At 39.9% G+C, this 17,500-nt stretch overlaps 1 protein-coding gene across 6 annotated transcripts in view; it reads right to left on the bottom strand.

Moving 5' to 3' along the window:
• The window catches only part of LOC307129753 (dedicator of cytokinesis protein 9), a 178,865-nt gene that overhangs the window by 106,362 nt on the left and 55,003 nt on the right, over positions 1–17,500 (bottom strand). For all 6 annotated transcript variants that reach the window (XM_079822440.1, XM_079822443.1, XM_079822444.1 and 3 more), the window contains exons 2-3: positions 17,249–17,365; positions 4,870–4,959 (exon numbers count right to left, since the gene is read on the bottom strand). In XM_079822440.1, the coding sequence (XP_079678566.1) occupies positions 4,870–4,959; positions 17,249–17,365 (207 nt within the window). The remainder of the gene's footprint in view (positions 1–4,869; positions 4,960–17,248; positions 17,366–17,500) is intronic.

Genomic DNA, 17,500 nt, shown 5'->3' with positions numbered 1-17,500 from the left:
TAAACTGCATCTGTTTGCTCAGTTTGAGCCTCCATATTCTCACTGTATCAGACTATATGAGCCATAAAAGCCTGATGTATCAAATATGATGCGCAACAAAACACATATGCAAGCCTTTTTGGACTTTTTAAATGATTTTGTCTTAAGGTTCAATAAACTGTTCCAGTAGAGCGGCATGATTCTGGATACACTGAGAATCAAACAGAGATCACGATTCTCCTATGATTCTGAACTAAACTAAATAACATGCATGATAATTGCTGCAGTCCATCAAAAATATATCATTCATTTGAATGCAGTGTTCATTTTCACAGCTAATTTAGTTTTAGTCATATTTTAGTCACCTGAATAGTTTTTAGTTTTAGTCGAGTAAAATCGAATGAGTTCAATTGCAGTGCATTAATTGAGTATTTAAGCATTTCATAACTGTTACTGAATACATGTTAAAACTGACATTCTGACATAATTGTGTTTTTGACTGTTCAAGCGCAAAAATACATGAAAGAGCTCAATTAACGTTCTTTTTCTTTTTGTTAAACATCTATATAGTTTTTATAGCATTTCTGTTTTAGTTACTATATCAGGTTAAAGGGCTAGTTCACCCAAAAATGAAAATGACCCCATGATTTACTCACCCTCAAGTCATCCGAGGTGTATATGGCATTCTTCTTTCAGACGAATAAAATATGAGTTATATTAAAAATGTTCTGGCTAATCCAAGCTTTATAATAGCAGTAATAGTTGCTCTGTTTTTAAAGTCCATAAAAAGTGCATCTGTCCGTCATATAACTGCTCCACACGGCTCTGGGTGTTAATAAAGGCCTTCTGAAGCGAATCGATGCGTTTGTGTAAGAAAAATATCCATATTTAAAACTTTATTTCATTTTTTTCTATGGCTCTGCATCAGCCGTCCACGCGCAATCACTTCCAGCGAATAAGGTCAAAATACATGCAAAATACCAGCACGATCATAGATATATGCATAGATTCCTCATTAGACCCTGCACGGATCGGTGGAAAGAGGCATCTACGTATATATATCTTTGATCACGCCAGTATTTTGACCTTATACGCAGGAAGTTATGGCGCTGGGAAAACTAGATGACATTCGTCTCATAAGAGGTAAAAAAATAACATAAATACTGTCGGGTTTCTCGCAGAAACCGATCATTTTGTGTCTTAAAGGTCCCATGGCATGGCATTTTTCTATTATTTTATAATGTTTCCTGAGGTGTACTTATATTGTTAGTATGATTTTTACATCATAAAATATCATAATTTAGAAATAAAAGGCATTTTTTCAATACTGATGTTTGCCCTGTGGCTGAATGCCCTGTTTCAAGAGGCGTGTCTGCTGTGAGACTTCAGTAAAAACGCCCACTGTTGTGATTGGCTGATATCTTTGCATTTGAAATGAGCGGAGGAGCGTGGTTTAACGAGGTCTACGAGGCACGAGCTGCTGCCAGAGAGACGGACCTGAGTTCACTTCTCATCAGTTCTCTCAGCATGTCTCAGTTCAGGATGAACTGTTGTAGTTACTAGAATATACTTCAGGTTATTAGTTTATTTCTAGTCGGAGGGGCTGTCTCTCATGTCAGAAAGTTAGTAACTTTAGTAAATTATGGATCAGCGCTGACTGGAGACGCGAACCGTTTCGAACGATTCAGTCCGATTTGGTGAACTGATTCGGTTCACTAAAAAGAACCGGTTCAAAAGAATGATTCGTTCGCGAACCGGACATCACGGAGACGAAGCGATTGCTAACAAAGTTATTTATAGTAACTACTGAGTTATGAGAGCGCTGTCAGTCAGCGCGAGTTTATTGTGTTTGTATCTGAGAGTTCTGAATAAACACGAGTCCCAGTCACGCCGAGTCCGTCTTCATCATTATTACCAACTTTGTAACACATGCAAAGTACCATTACAGCTGTCGAGATGAACGAGTTACGAGTAAGTGTTGATAATACCATTATTTTTAGATATGTTCCTATCATATGAAAAGCGTCAGTGACGCGCATTGAGTACACAGCGCAAACAAAGATACAACAGCAGTAATCGAATGTAATCCAGTTTATTGTGGGGCTAGGCTGGCTAGCCCGGATACCCTCATGCTTACCCCCTTCTGCTTAATCTCACCCGCGTTTGGCTCCCTGATGTTGAAGGCCGAGCTTCGGCGTGCGTGAGGTTTATCTCTAAAGATGTTACTCTGCCATGTTGAGCAGAAACTCCTGACTGTATGCACATTGTAGAACAGATAGACGCGACGAGGACGTACAAAAACACTGACTCACAAGATAGAAAACACGAAAACACCGTTCTGTCTGGAGAGAGAGAAGCCGCTGCGTGTGCACGAATAATAAAAAATTAGCTACACATCAGAAATCACTGATCACAGATCAGAAGGAACTGAAAAAAGACTTCTGTTTTCATTTGTACATCCAAACACTGAGAAACTGCCAGCATTCACTCGTTCACAAGCCATGATCTCTCGAGCGTTTGCATGGCCGTGCCAGATTCTCTGGGTGGAGGAAAGGGAGGGAACCGTTCTTGTTTTGACTTCATAACAGGAGACTTCAGGATTGGCTCGTCTGGCCTGTCATTTTCTCAAAGGCAGAGAAAGACAGCCAGAACTCGGGTTTACACCGATCAACATTTCTAGCCACTTGGGGACAATATTCAGGCTAGGGGAACTCATATTAATGTTGAAAAACCTCATAAAATGAAAATGTCATGCCATGGGACCTTTAAGACATCAATGTGTCGCCACGAGCCGCAGAGTTTAATAAGGATTCGTATGTCTGTGTGTTTTTACTCTCATTGCTCTCATACTCTAAAATATCCCCATTGACATCATTATACGACCATCACACTGCAACGGTTGAGTTAAAAATCTTCATTTGTGTTCTTCTGAAAAAACAAACACACCTACATCTTGGATGCCCTGGGGGTGAGCAGATAAACATAAACATTTCGTTTTTGGGTGAACTATCCCTTTAAGCTAAAGCTTCAAATAACTAAGCTTTTTAATTTCAATTAACACTGATTTAATTTCAAGTACTGATGATTTTTTTTATGGTTTTAGTGAACTATTATAACCCTGATACTTTATTGAATAATGTGTCAAATACTGTTCTTAGTCTTTCCTCCTGACTATGAATTAAATGGGAATTAAATTAAATAGTTTATTGTGTAATCAAAAACGTATATATAATGCGTGACTTTTAATTATAAACAAGCTGGAAATACACCGGGACTCTTATTTTGAAATGCATGCGCCGGCTCATTCAAGTTCAGATGAGGGAGGTAAAATATGCAGTTAGAACCGTCTAAACATAAACATCGTAAAGTAAACAGTCATTATTCCTCAGCATTAGTTCATAAACAATAACCTGTCATAAATGTGTGTTATTGATTGATTGAGCCTGTAGAAGCTCAACAGCGCAGTGTTTTCCCACCGTTAGATCTGCACGTTACAATTCAAATGTGCTCATCTATTATCAGTTCGGACCCGATCTCAACCCTAATCATCCCTCCCTAACATTTTCCTCTCGTTTTTATTCGTTGGTGAAAATGACAATAGATTTTCATCATCCAAAACAGTTTTTTGTTTCGTTATTGTCTCATTTTCGTCAGTAAAAAAAGGTTGTGGACGAAAATTAACACTGTTTGAATACATTTTTTTTTTCAAATAGTGAATGAATCATAAAGACTTGAATCAGATTTCTGAACGAATCTCTTGAATGAATGATTCAGTGACAAACACATTGTCAACAGTCACATGTCGCCACCTACTGGTGTAACGATGTAATCGATACAATCTTTATTTGAAGTGTCAAGTTAAGGTGATTAGCTCTAGTTACAGTGTTATTATGTTGCAAGGTTTTGAGTGAAATGTTGATTATAAATGTATTTTAATTAATCAAAAGATTAATCGCGATTAATCGCATCCAAAATAAAAGTTTGTGTTTACATAATATGTGTGTGTACTCAGTTAATTATTATTTATACATAAATACACACACATTCATGTATATATTTAAGAAATATTTGCATGTAAATACTGTATATACATTTATATAATCTATAATATATATAAATATACATTTTTTTCTTAAATATATACATGCTTGTGTGTGTATTTATATATAAATAATAATTAACAGAGTACACACACATATATTATGTAAACACAAACTCTTATTTTGGATGCGATTAATCGCGATTAATCTTTTGACAGCCCTACTTTTAATATCATCTCTTTTGAAGGTAGCTTCTCACATAAACAGCAGACAGAGAGAAAGATCACTAGGTTTAGAAATCTCGCATTAAACCATCTGTTCAATATATTCTACTGGAGAACAGCCATGTGTCTGCCAGTATCATTGAAGTGTGTGTGTGTGTGTGTGTGTGTGTCTGTACTGAAAGAGTTCGGGAGTATCCCATGAGTTTATACCTATCTGGCAGTCAGTCTAATAGAGAAGTGGAAATATCTGTAGAACAATAGAGCTCTATTCTCCTCTCAACTAGGAGCGAGTGTGTTACGTGAAATCAAGGTCAATCTCGGACAAAGTCTTCTCTATAAACATCAGAGGAAATCCTCTGAGTGCAGTGAGTATGTGTGTCAAACGCTCAAATACTGTTAAAGAACAATAGGTGCTGTGCTCTTCACACACACATTCTTGTACATCTAGAAAAGTGGCCAAAATGTCCTCACTTTACTCACTGACGGTCTAAATCTCAAACTAGTTCCCGCAAAGATAGTTGTACAAGTACACACACACACACACACACACACACACACACAGACTGTGACTGAGAAGGTAAAATGTGAGAGAGTGAAGTTGTGGATTCATAGAAAGTGTGTTTCACCTCTTGCACAAACAGATTCTGGGCGTCTCTCAGCGCGTGTGCTGGTATCGAGGGGCAGAGCGTCCGGATCTGTCGTGACAGTGAACAGACCTGCAGAAGACAAACACTGCGTTACAATCACATCACTAATTTAAGCACATCTCAACAAAAACTGGCATCTGATCCGACAACCACCAAAAAGTTTTTAAAATGCTCTTCTTTTATGTTCCACAGAAAAAAGAAAATCATACAGGTTTGGAACAACAAGGGGCATTTTCATTTGGCAGTGGCTATTTACACTAAGTGCAAATAGCTGTAGATGCTTTAAAAATAGCTTTATATGATTTACCAAGTGAAAATAATGATATATTCTATTTACACCATGTAAAAGCAGTTCTTTGCAATATGTGTAAATAGTAATTAGATGCAATTTATACTTTATTTTGACATATACATACTATTTGCACCTCAGTACTGTTGTACATTGACAGGGTGCAATAATAACAGAGTGTAAATTATTATATTTATTAAAATTATTAAATGGATGCCGCCTTAATGGGATGATAAAAGCCCTCCCTACATCCCTAACCCTACCCAATAAATAATTTTATTATTATTAAACATTTCGTTAGGCAATTTATTTCCATTTTTAGAACATTTTCTGAATTTTTATTGAAAGTAAATGCCTTTCCGCAGTGATGGGAAAAGGGAGAAGAGCGAGCTCTGCAAAAAGCGGATTCAAACCCGGGTCGATCGCGTCAAAACTTTGATCTTCAAGCCTTAAGCCCCGTTCACACTGCCAGCAACACGCAGCGACACAATCCCATTCATTTCAATGGAGCGCTGGCGACTTCTGGCGACAGTGACTGTTGGCGTATCAAGCGACGCGAGACACGCGACAAAAGTTCAGAAATTTCAACTTTATGCAAATGAGAAGCGATTTTCGTGAGCCACAACCAATAGGAGTGAAGTCAGTGGAGTGCACGTGATCCGTCTGCTGTACAGCTACTGCGGCGTCGTGTCAAGATGGAGAAGAAGTTGATTTTAGCTGTTAGCAATTTCCCTGTTCTTTACGATACGTCTCGGTTTACATACAGAGACGCATTTAAAAAAAATGATGCATGGAAGGAGGAAGGTGATCTGCTAATGACGTTTATAGGCAACCCGTAGTGGGAACGCCCGCTAGCGACATGAATCTCTGGCGCTGGCGGTGTGAACGGGGCTTTACGCTTTACTGACTACGCCACTGAAAACGTTGAAATATGTGCCTGTTATAATCTTGTTTTTGCCAAACAGGCATTGTTATGCTGCGTTCACACCCAATGCGAATTGAGCATCTGGAGCGAGTGGTTTCCATGTTAAGTCAATGTAAAGACATGTTGACGCCATCTGGAGGTCCTGCGGCGCGATAGACGCATTTAGCTGGTGGACGTGATTTCACCTAATGTACGCGTGCAGGGATAGGCGGAAGTACCGCTGAAAGCGGCCGTCATCCAGGCGCAGCTCCTAGAGCAAGTGGTGAAACTCGCCAAACTGGGTGCACCTCTCAAACGTGCATCTATTTCGCTTCAAACGGTCGATTCAAAATGTTCAAGCGTCCAACTAGACGCGATAGACGTGAATTTGACGCTAAATTCGCGTTTGGTGTGAATGCAGCATCAGTTGGAGTTTGGTGTGAATGCAGCATCAGCAGCATCACGTGGAGTAAATAGACACTCTGTTTTCATTTTTGGGTGAAATATACCTTTAATTAATCTTATTCAACCAAGACATAAATCAAACACATAAACAAAAATCACATATTTAATTTTTGATTTTTTGCACAGTTAAAAAACCAAACAAAAAAGCCCCAAGAGAATGCAGTTTCCATACAACGCAGGGAGAGTTTTCTCATGAGAGAAACATTACAGCTGGACAAACACAGCTCGACCACAGCTTCACAGCAAAACTCCCCGGCCTGACTCATGTCTGCCAGATCAGCAGGACTCAAACGGCCAGGTTCACTTCTTATGGACAGATAGTCTCCATCCTTTCTGCCAATAGGAGCCTGAGGGAGCTTTGGCTGGTCATCATGACTCATTGAGCCCCTGTTTGTAGATCTGGTAATGACACCATTAGACTCTCTCCTATTGACAGTCATTAAAAAATGTGTGTGCCCTGACAAAACAATTCAAGCAAATGTGATTGAGATAAATGAGAATGCAATCGGAAAGCTTCCTCCAGGTATTAAATACTCCTTTTCCACCAAGGCAGTTTCAGTGCTGGTTCGGAGCCAGAGCCTAGTTTCAAATCGGTTCTTTGGTTTTCGACACAAAAGCACCAGCTCTGAACCAGGAAAAATGGTTCTTAAGCAGCACCAAAACACTGCTGGTCTAGAAGTAAGAACCGCTTGCGTCAGGGGCTGGGGTTACCGTGACCAACCAGACCAACACAAACTTGTGACCAGCATTTTTGAAATAGCAGCTAATCGAGCTAATAGCTGTTCGATTGTAATCTCCATCTATACAAATCACAGTGATTTCCACGAATAAGTTGGATTCGCTGATTTGATGCCGATGTAGGATCGCAAAGCCATGAGCATTAAAAGTAACGCAACGTTCTAGCCTAGAAATCTAGACGCACTCTAGCGGCAGCAAATGTAATTTTCAGCCAGGGTCGTCTAGCAACTCTTTGTTGGCTTGCGAGCTTGAAAAACCAAACTCTGGTCAGGCCAATCACATCGTGTATAGAGTCGGTGGGCGGGCTTAACATAATGACGACAGAGTTGGGACAGTTCTGTGTGAATTCCCTGCTAACAAAGAACGGCACTGAAGTCGTTATTATTAAAATACTACGATCAAATTGAATATCAAATTGCAGTATTCATGTTCAAAGTAAGAAATAGGTGATTGCCCGGGAATATACAAAATATGTTCTTTGAGAGGGAGGGAGGGTACAACTTTAAGACTAATAGATTTAGAACAACAAGGGAAAGATTATATTTATCAATTTGCGGAGTTAAATTGTGGAATAAACTAGATGAAAACTTAAAGCAATGCCCTAACATATTCCTCTTTAAAAAATGTATACAGAAAAGATTTTTAAGAAGTATCAAGAAGTACTGTAGGAAAATAGGAGCGCTCTTCTGTTATGATTTGAAATACTTGTTAGTGGTCACTGAAGTATGTATGTATGTATGTATATGTGTAGGTATGTGTTATGTGTATGTATATGTGGATATAGGGGTATAAATATGTATGTGTGTATGTATGTATATATGTAGATGTGTATGCGTAGGTGTAGGTGTAGGCATTTGTATGTTATTTAAAGGAAAGCAAGAATTAAAGGGTACATAAGTTTTACTTGATAGCGCTTTGGTTGGTTGTATCGCTATCCTATTGCGTGCCGAGGGAATTTGAAAGACAACCGTTTATCCCGCCCCTCGGATTGAGCCCTGCCAATGGCGTGTTCCCAGACCCAACATCTTGATGTGGGTCTGGCTTGTCAGGCTAGCAACGTTCGCCATTGTGGATGGAAGGCTTGTTCGAGATGCATCGGCAGGTGAGAAACAAATTCACCATGTTTTGTCCTTGACTGATTTTTCATTGTCCCTTCATTTTCATTCATGCCAAATGAAACATGGCATCTGCCCTTAACAAGGGTTGAGGGTCCACTGAGATCGGAGATGAAATCTATGAATGATTCTCACTAATGCTATTGATGTTTTATATTTAGCAGTAAAGTGCTTCTCCACGTCATCAGGGTCAGTGGGTCTCAGAAACGGCGGAAAATAGCGTTAATAGCATTCCAAAGAAAAAACACACAATAGAGCCCTCCTGTTCCCGAACTTCCTCTCCTGAAGCCCTCACTTCCTCCTGGAGAGATGCTAATCACAGGGGGTGAGAAGAGGACGAACACTGGCGGAGTCATCGAGGAGCCGCACACACACTCAACTGCAGGCCATCAGTGTGACAGTGAAGAGCTCATGGAGATTCAGGCGGAGCTTAAAGACCTGGATTGGTAAGATAAGGTCACAGGTTCAAGGCGAGCTCAGAAGTGGACACAAGGGAATGGGCACGTTTGATGTCATGTCACAACAGACATTTAAAGATGGTAAACATGCTAGTCTGCGGATGAACAAGAAACAAGAATTGACAGATATGGAACAAAACATCTAAAGAATAGGATATGTAAAAGGACTTGATGGATTTAAATATGTTGAAATTTTAAAGAGCCAAAAAGCGAGCGCACTCATGGACGGTCTCAGGAAGCTTCACTGTTGGCACGACACAACGGCGTTCACCTTTCTTCTCGGGAACAAACCATTTTCCAGATGTCCCAAACAATCAGAAGGGGGCTTCATCAGTCTTCTGCTGTCCAATCCTTGTACTTCCTGCAGATTTTCAGTCTGTGCTTGATGTTGTTCTTGGATAGAAGTGGCTTCTTTGGTGCCTTTCTTGACACCAGGTCGTTGGCCAAAAGTCTTGTCCTAACTGTGTGTGCAGATCCATCACACACACCTACTGACAATATTGAGCAGCTCTGCACCGTAGACGACTCCTCGCTCTACACGCTGGGACGTCCTGAAGCCTTCTTCACTGCGGCTCAACCTCTTGATGATCTGGTAAATAAAGCAATTTCCTTGCCTGTGAGGCCATTTTGATACAAAGCGATGATCTTTCTTTGGAGGGAATCATTGCTAACACAATGATTGGACACACCTCTTCCCTCCTTTTAGCAATCAGCCTTATTCCAATCAGAATTATTTTACCTGACTAGCTTGTTCACACTTTCCCATGTGCTGATGATATGACTAGTAAAATTATGTTTGCTGGTCATGTTGTGGCAAGGCCAAAAACAGTGAAATTTGGGTTTTTGAGTAGCAAACTTTGCCACTGTGTCACTGTCAAAATATTTGGCCACAGCGACACAGTGACAGTAATTATCTTATAGCAATTAATTACATAATTTTACATTCCTTTGGGAATCCCAGTATTCAACTTTAACTAGATAAAGGGGAAAAAATCGACTTTGGATGGAATTTTTTCTTAGACCTGGTAAATCTTTGTATTATCATTATATTGGGATAAGAATGGGTCATGATTGTCATGTTTTTTTTTTAGTATCTCTAGAGACAGAGGCACAGACAGACCTCTTTGACTGTTGCATCACGATCACGCCTTCAACATCTTACTAAGAGGGTTGTGTTTTTAAGATGGCGTCTGTCAAACTGAAAACATTTCAACTTTTAAAAAACACCTGCATTCTGTTTAGGGCTTGACGATAATGGTTAAACTGATAATCACAACTATTTTACTCAGAAATGTACAAATGTAGAGATCATCAACTTATAAGCAGCCTTTATTTGACCTAATCTACTTTCCTGATTTGTATATATAGACACTACATTACGAACTGGTAAAACCTTACAAAGCTCTCAAAAGCTTACACAGTAAAATTACAAAAAACAAAAACAACAAAAAAAGACTGTATTTTAGCACAGAGGCAATTCAATTATTCAGCGACTACATTCACAAAAAGTATAGTCTATAATCATGTTTGGATTTATTACAGTTCGTCACTGAGAAGTTGCAGATTTTGTAAACAGGCAAACAGCACAAGCGGCTCGTGAAGGAACACTGACTGGCTGTGTTACACTTTCATTTGAGCAGAATATCGCAATGAAGATCAGAAATGTCAAAAAAATAAATAAATCTGGATTAAAAAAAAACTATGGACAAATAGCACTGACGATTATGCAGAAATTGTGATCATGATTGAAATATGATTAATGCAGCCCTAATTTTCTTCCCCTCCATTGTGATTGTCTATGTGTTTTTGAACACCAAAGTGTGTCTTGCCCCCAAAGAAAGCAGGGCCAGGTGACCTGAAAACAGCCATATTTTACAGGCCTGATTAGTATAGTCATTAAAGCCCATCCTTAAAGGGTAACTAAACCCTAAACCACCTTTTTTTAGTTAATGATCTGCAAGACTGGGGCTTTATTAATGCTGTTCATTGATTTGAGTAAATGTTTTGACATTTGAGTATAAAGTGTTTTAATTCTATAATATATGGCAGTGGTCAGATTATTTTTTGATAGCGGCTGGTGCTGAAATAGATCTCTAATGATAGTGTAACGGAGGCTAGTGAGAGCTGTGAAGGTAAATCTCACTGAGTAATGTCAGAGGTCGCAGACGTTAGCCTCCTTGTTAGAGCGTCCTATTTCCATGCGGTAAGACCCGGGTTCGCGCACCACTTAGAGCGGGTGGTGTGAATCGGAGAGATTACAACAGTTGCGCATAATCAATTTCTCATTAGTGATTTTGCCTTCAAAACATACGTGTTTATTTTGGGATGAATTGAGAGCTTTTAATTTGAAAAGTTCTGAAAGTCACTCAAAAGAGTCTGTGGAAAGAGATCGCTAGACACGCCTCTAAAATAGCCGTAATGAAATGTGTGGTATGATAAAACGAACAGTGAACCATAATGAAACGTTTGCTTATAACGCAGGGCATCAGCACCAACACGTGAAATCAAAATGGACAATTCTTGTTTTTATGAAATATTGCAATATTTACAATAAATGATTTATCTGTGCTAGATAGATAACTTCCCCTCCCTCTTTCAGCAACATCTCTTCTCTTCTCTGATGACGAGGGCGGGGCAACCTGCAACCATCCAATCAATTCCCCACAGACAAAATCAAGCCCTACATTTGCTTTTGTTCCAGAGGCGGCTTCACTTGGATATACTTCATAATATGGACAAAAAGACTAGCGCAACTTCCATTTCATACTTTAAAATGGGCAGGAAGTAACTTAAAAAACTTCAACCTGTGCTCAGCGACCAGATCTCATGACTCTAGGCTCTGTCCATCCTGATCCATGACCACCCCAACACAACGACACATTCCACAGAGATCCTGACCTCTTTCTCTGGCGGTGTCTGGTGTTGTTCCTCTGATCACACAGTACAGCTGGAGTCATGGCTTCAAGGCTGTCACAATAAGCGAGCGCAACAGCTGTCCGACCCTCACAGCTGCACACAGAGAGAAGTCCAGTACTACATCTATGTTAAATGAAATCCTCTAGAGCACTCACTGTTTCTGATGTCCATAGTCATGCTATATGAATCAACCCATCATCACTTACCCAACAGCACAGAAAATGCTAATACTAGTGTTTTCTGAGTCAGCTTTGGCTGTAAAGATGAAGTTGACGATGCTGACTCGCAGTATATGGAGTAGTGCATGTTAAGTTACAGATGTCATGCAGTAAGTGCGGTACTAATTTAACTTCCACACTCCACACAAACACACTATATATCATGATATGTGGCTAATAAAAGGTTAACATTAGAGTGAGTGGCCATGTAAAGTGGCCAACGTTAGGCTACTACTTACGTTTCAAATGATAAGCCATGTTCGAGGTTGATGAGCGATAGGTGAACATTTGGATTTCCTGCCCGACATAATTACCACATGAACCAGCCGTGTTAACGATCTGTCCGCTATGGACTGTGTGCCGTCGTTCAGATGAGACGTTAAACTGAGGTCCTGACATTAAAAATCCCAGACCCAGGCCCATTGGCCTCAGTCCATCATGGCCTCCTAATCATCCCCATATCCTGATTGGCTTCATGACTCTGTCTCCTCTCCACCATCAGCTGGTGTGTGTGGTGGGCGTTCTGGTGCAATATGGCTGCCGTCGCATCATCCAGGTGGTGCTGCACTTTGGTGGTGGTTGAGGAGATTCCCCCTTCCATGTAAAGTGCGTTGAGTGCCTAAAATAGCTCTATATAAATGTAATGAATTATTAATTATTACTTTGATGCTTCCTGTGGAGTTTTTTTTTTTTTTCTGTGACCAACCGATCAATTAAAATTTGGTTGACCAAGGCCGCATTTACACTGCAGGTCTTGATGCACAATTCCGATTTGGTGACTATATCCATTTTTTTGACGACCCGCTTACATCATCTTTTAAAAGCGACCCGTATCTGATATTTGCATTTACACTATACACTGGCGAAGCAGCCCAAGACTTTCTGACCCGGAAAAGGAAGTAAAACGGGGCCATATGAATGAACGCAATGGATGCAGACAAAATTATTATTCAATGTTTTAAAGGTCAGCAAAACATTGCCTTCGTCTTCCATTAGTGTCATGTGATCGCAGTTCGTGTCCACCTGAGTTGACATCATTCGTCTCTTTTCAATGACGTACGACTCGTATTTACTGGGGATTATCGGATTTGACCGCTTACATGGCAAAATGCACGTATCCGAATCATATCAGATTATTACCACACATGAGTGAGGCCTGAATCCGATCTCAAGATAATGGAATTCATGCGTTTTTTTCCTGCTTACACGTTCACATGTCATATCCGACATGAGAGGGAACATGAGAGGGAACATGAGAGGGAAAAATCGGAATTGGGTCACTTCAACCATGCAGTGTAAACGGGGCCAAGTGTCTTGTCGTCGACTGTTAGGGGGCAGTCCTAGTATATAGTATTCAAAAGATAGTAGTCAAAAAGTCCCCGGATGACCTACTACTTCCATCCGGGATTCTGAAGTGTGCAGTCGATGGACTCTTTACTATCCCATGAGGCCACGAGAGAGGATTTGAGAATGGAAGTGAAGCGACAGAACTGATACTGGTAGATCACATGACAGTGACAACATTGATTGGTGACAGTGATTGGGCATCTCAATTGTTTTGACATCGATGAGGGTTGTTAGATGCTGACCAATTGACCTATCGGTAAGCCCCTCCCTTCGAACGCCGATGAGCCAATGGCAGTTGAGTATCAGTTGCGCTGGGACCGGAATTCGGACATCTCTAGGTTTCAGCGCCATAGAGAAACATTGGAAAATCCGAAGCTCTCATCGGTTTGATGGTGTTTATGCTACAAAATGGTAAACGTTGTGCCTGAGGTACTGTAACACTGACTCCAGGGATCCTGAGAGGATTTTCTGGTTGTCAAACTCTCGTTAAGTTATTATTAAAGTTAGTAATTCCCTGCTAACGTACAAACTGACTAACTATAACTAACTGTTCTCATGCAACGGTGTAGCTCAGAAACACGAAGGTCTACATTTCAGTGCATCTCTCCATATTAAACTGATTAAATGTGAATTTATGTAATCTTACATAACATGAACAGTGTTGATCCTGGATGTTATCATCTGCGATCCTAACAAGAGGCTTCTCCCGTCTGCAAACAGTCGCTTCCAAAGTAATCTCTCACCATATTTATTTTATTCCCATTTTATTTCTGAGAGTTTAGATATGTTTAAAGGTCTGCATAATCTGTCTTATGAGGAGGACTCCTATTTTGACGGGTATTATAGTCTCCGGCTAGTGAAAGGAAGAGCTCGCACGCAGTTTATCGGAGTTGTTTTGCAGATACAAAGTTCACCAGTTATTAACTGCACCCTCGAAAAGGCATACGGTCTGTGTATATGTTTGTTTACGGTGAGTGTTTTTGTGTAATTTGCTGTGTATGTTAATGGTAAACGGAGAGAGAGAGAGTTGTGAATGAAATGTTAATGCGCACTTCTTATGCTTTGTTTGTTTGTTCAGCTCTTACAGTGATTTTTTGGAGTGAAAAACGATGTAATAAACTTGATAAACCATCAGTAAAGTTTGGCCATCATTCAGACGGGGTATACGCTACAATCTGTGTCCAAAAACATCTTGGGAAAAGGTTTTCACACTGACAGCTGTACATTGTAAGATATAGCAACTCCGTTTGTTTGTCCGGGTTAGCAACAGTAACTAAGGGGGGCGGGGCTTACCGATAGGTCAATTGGCCATTTCTAGTTATTGGGGATGGACTCTTGTCCCCCTCAGTGTCTATGGTGGTTACGAACTTAAAGGTTGGGTAAGTGATATTTCAAAACTGCTTTAGAAAAGTGTCTCGGATCGAGTATCAAAACAAACTCATAGCCAATCAGCAGTAAGGGGCGTGTCTACTAATGACGGGGAGAAGAGAGCGCTCAGAGCACGTCATTATTCAAAAGACACGACACAGGACGGACATTAGCCAAGCTCAAGAGAACTGTGTTTGTGTTTTTGGGATGGAAGGGATGACTTTTTCAATGAACATTCGACCTGGATTACCATAGTAACACCAGTGGTGGTAAGTAATGAAGTAAAAATACTTTGTTACTTTACTTAAGTATTTTTTTCGGGGATCTGTACTTTACTTGAGTATGTTTTGTTTGCATCTACTTTCACTCTCACTCCACTACAATATTAAAGACAAAGTTTACTTTTTACTCCAATACATTTCCCCACGCCCACTCCAAGTATTTATTACACTTGCTTTCCAAACCAACAAAAAACCGTGGCTGCAGGAGAGAATCAAGCTAGTAAGCTGGTCTCCCTCCATGCTGTCGATCGGTCATGGATGATCCAGTCGGGGCTAGACTTGGAAAAGCTGACTAGGTTTGCCACACTAACGTTAGCTCAGTGTTTCCCAAACTTGTTTCTTTCGCGGCACACTATTTACTATGAAAGCATCGGTAGCACTTTACTATACGTGTGCACTAATATGCATTAATTAATGCTTAACTAATGCACAGATAATCAAGAGTTAATGTATGACTCATGAAGAACTAAATCATTTATTAATGATTACTGCATCAGCAACTAATGAACATTCTATGATTAATAGATTAAGTAATACATGAATTTCTATTAATTAAATATGACAATGTATTAATTCCCTAATAACATATTATATTAACTAATATGTAAATGAATCTGTTAATTATCACAATGAGTCAAAGCCATGCATTTCAACTTCCAGTTGTCTGCTTTAATGAATCATTCGATAAAGATTTGCAAAGGTTTCATTATGTCATGATGACTTTACTTGTTGAGGCACATCACTATTAACTCATTGTTAAGTAATATGTCATTGTGGTTATGGCTTTTGAATTCATTTTAAATGAGTTAATAGTCTCTTGCACATCTTCTGTTTGATGCAGCTAATGTTATGGAGCATGTCTATTTTAAGTTCAACCCCTATACTGCTTCAAGGTGCTTCATTGTCTCTTATGATTGCAAATCTAACAAATTCTTAATTGCAGTATCTAATCTTATCATTTGTTCAATTAAAGCATTGCATATCACTCCCAAAATAATTGATCTGCTTAATTATTGATATTTACAGTTAATTTGAATATTTACTTTTTACTTTGGGTACTTGAGTACGTTTTAAATTGGATACTTTTGTACTTTTACTCAAGTGATGTTTGAATGGAGGACTTTCTACTTTCACTGGAGTCATTTTTTATTTAGGTATACATACTTTTACTTGAGTATAACATTTGAGTACTTTTACCACCCCTGAGTAACACACACTTATTGATGACATCACACCCTCGGCCGGCTGGCACAGCAGATTCCGCCATAGAGACAGAGCGTATTTAGGCCACGCCCACACCGGGGGGGAAACAATCCAACGCTCTCCTTTGACTTTGCATTGTGTGAGGCTGCCTCATTGTCATTTCGGACTTCTAACAAAAAACAGAACAATGTCTAAAAGCTAATATGTGACAAAGTGTACAGCAAACAAGCTAAAAAACACAGAAATAAGTTTTTATAAGCTGTCGACCCAAAAAAACGAGCGTTTAAGGAGACAAAAGTGGATAAAGGCAGTAAAACGTGACGCTTCAGCAGAAGAATGGGTAAATTTTGGGATCCTGACACTCAGTATGCCTCAGTATGCGTATGTGTGCAGTAAATATGTTGTCACTGTTAAGTCAAATATCCAAATGTCAGTTTTATATATTATATTTCCTGTCGCTGATTATGTTCCCCTCCAGTGTGTGTACTTCTCAGTTTAATATAACATGCCGCGCTCTGTCTCAATGGCCTGTATCCACTTTTTTGTCCTTAAACGCTTGTTTTTTGGGTCAATAGCTTATAAAAACTTCTGGGTTTTTGCACGTGATGCTTGTGAATGATCTGAACCCTGAGGACATAACAGCATCACGATGAGGGGCCAGTTCTGAAGAAATGTCTCTGAGAAGCCCTCGATGAGACAGAAAACTGTTCCTCTGGGTGTCTGACAGCATGATGGTTAATCAGCTGGGCTACAAAAGAGCACAGATCCATTTCCCAGCAGAGATAACCCAGGATCTGAGATCGCAACACCCAAGCACTTCCATTACATCCGATTGTCAAGTGCAGGAATAAAGTCTGCATCTCTCACTAGAGCTTTCAGCTCTTGATTAACAAGTGTGACGAACAGTTGAACACATTAGCCCACGGAAAAGACCAGCACAAACCAGTATGAACTAGTCTTGCAGATTCAGGCCTTTCCCCAGTATATTATTCCTGCTGTTGTGTGTAAAGTGAGCCACCACTCTTCAGATTGTATGCAGGCTAAAAGACTGATCACCTGAAAATCCTCCAGAGGAAACTGCAGCATGTCCCTGAGTCCATCACTGAGGATCTGAGTCTTCCTCTGCACCAGCACACTCTCATAGTCCAGCGGCTCCACCACACGCGGCTTCACCTGAAAACACACACACACACAACTTATGAGATGGTGCTCACAAAGTCAATGCAAACTGAATTAGCACAATCAAATGAGCCAAGGGGTGACCCATAAAGTGCCATAAAGAGATATTATACGTCTCTCTACAGACGC

Source organism: Gobio gobio (assembly GCF_949357685.1).
Source record: "Gobio gobio genome assembly, chromosome: 7".
NCBI classification, from domain to species: domain Eukaryota; kingdom Metazoa; phylum Chordata; class Actinopteri; order Cypriniformes; family Gobionidae; genus Gobio; species Gobio gobio.
Note: the sequence above shows the minus strand (reverse complement) of the source record. Positions and strands in the feature narration are given on the sequence as shown.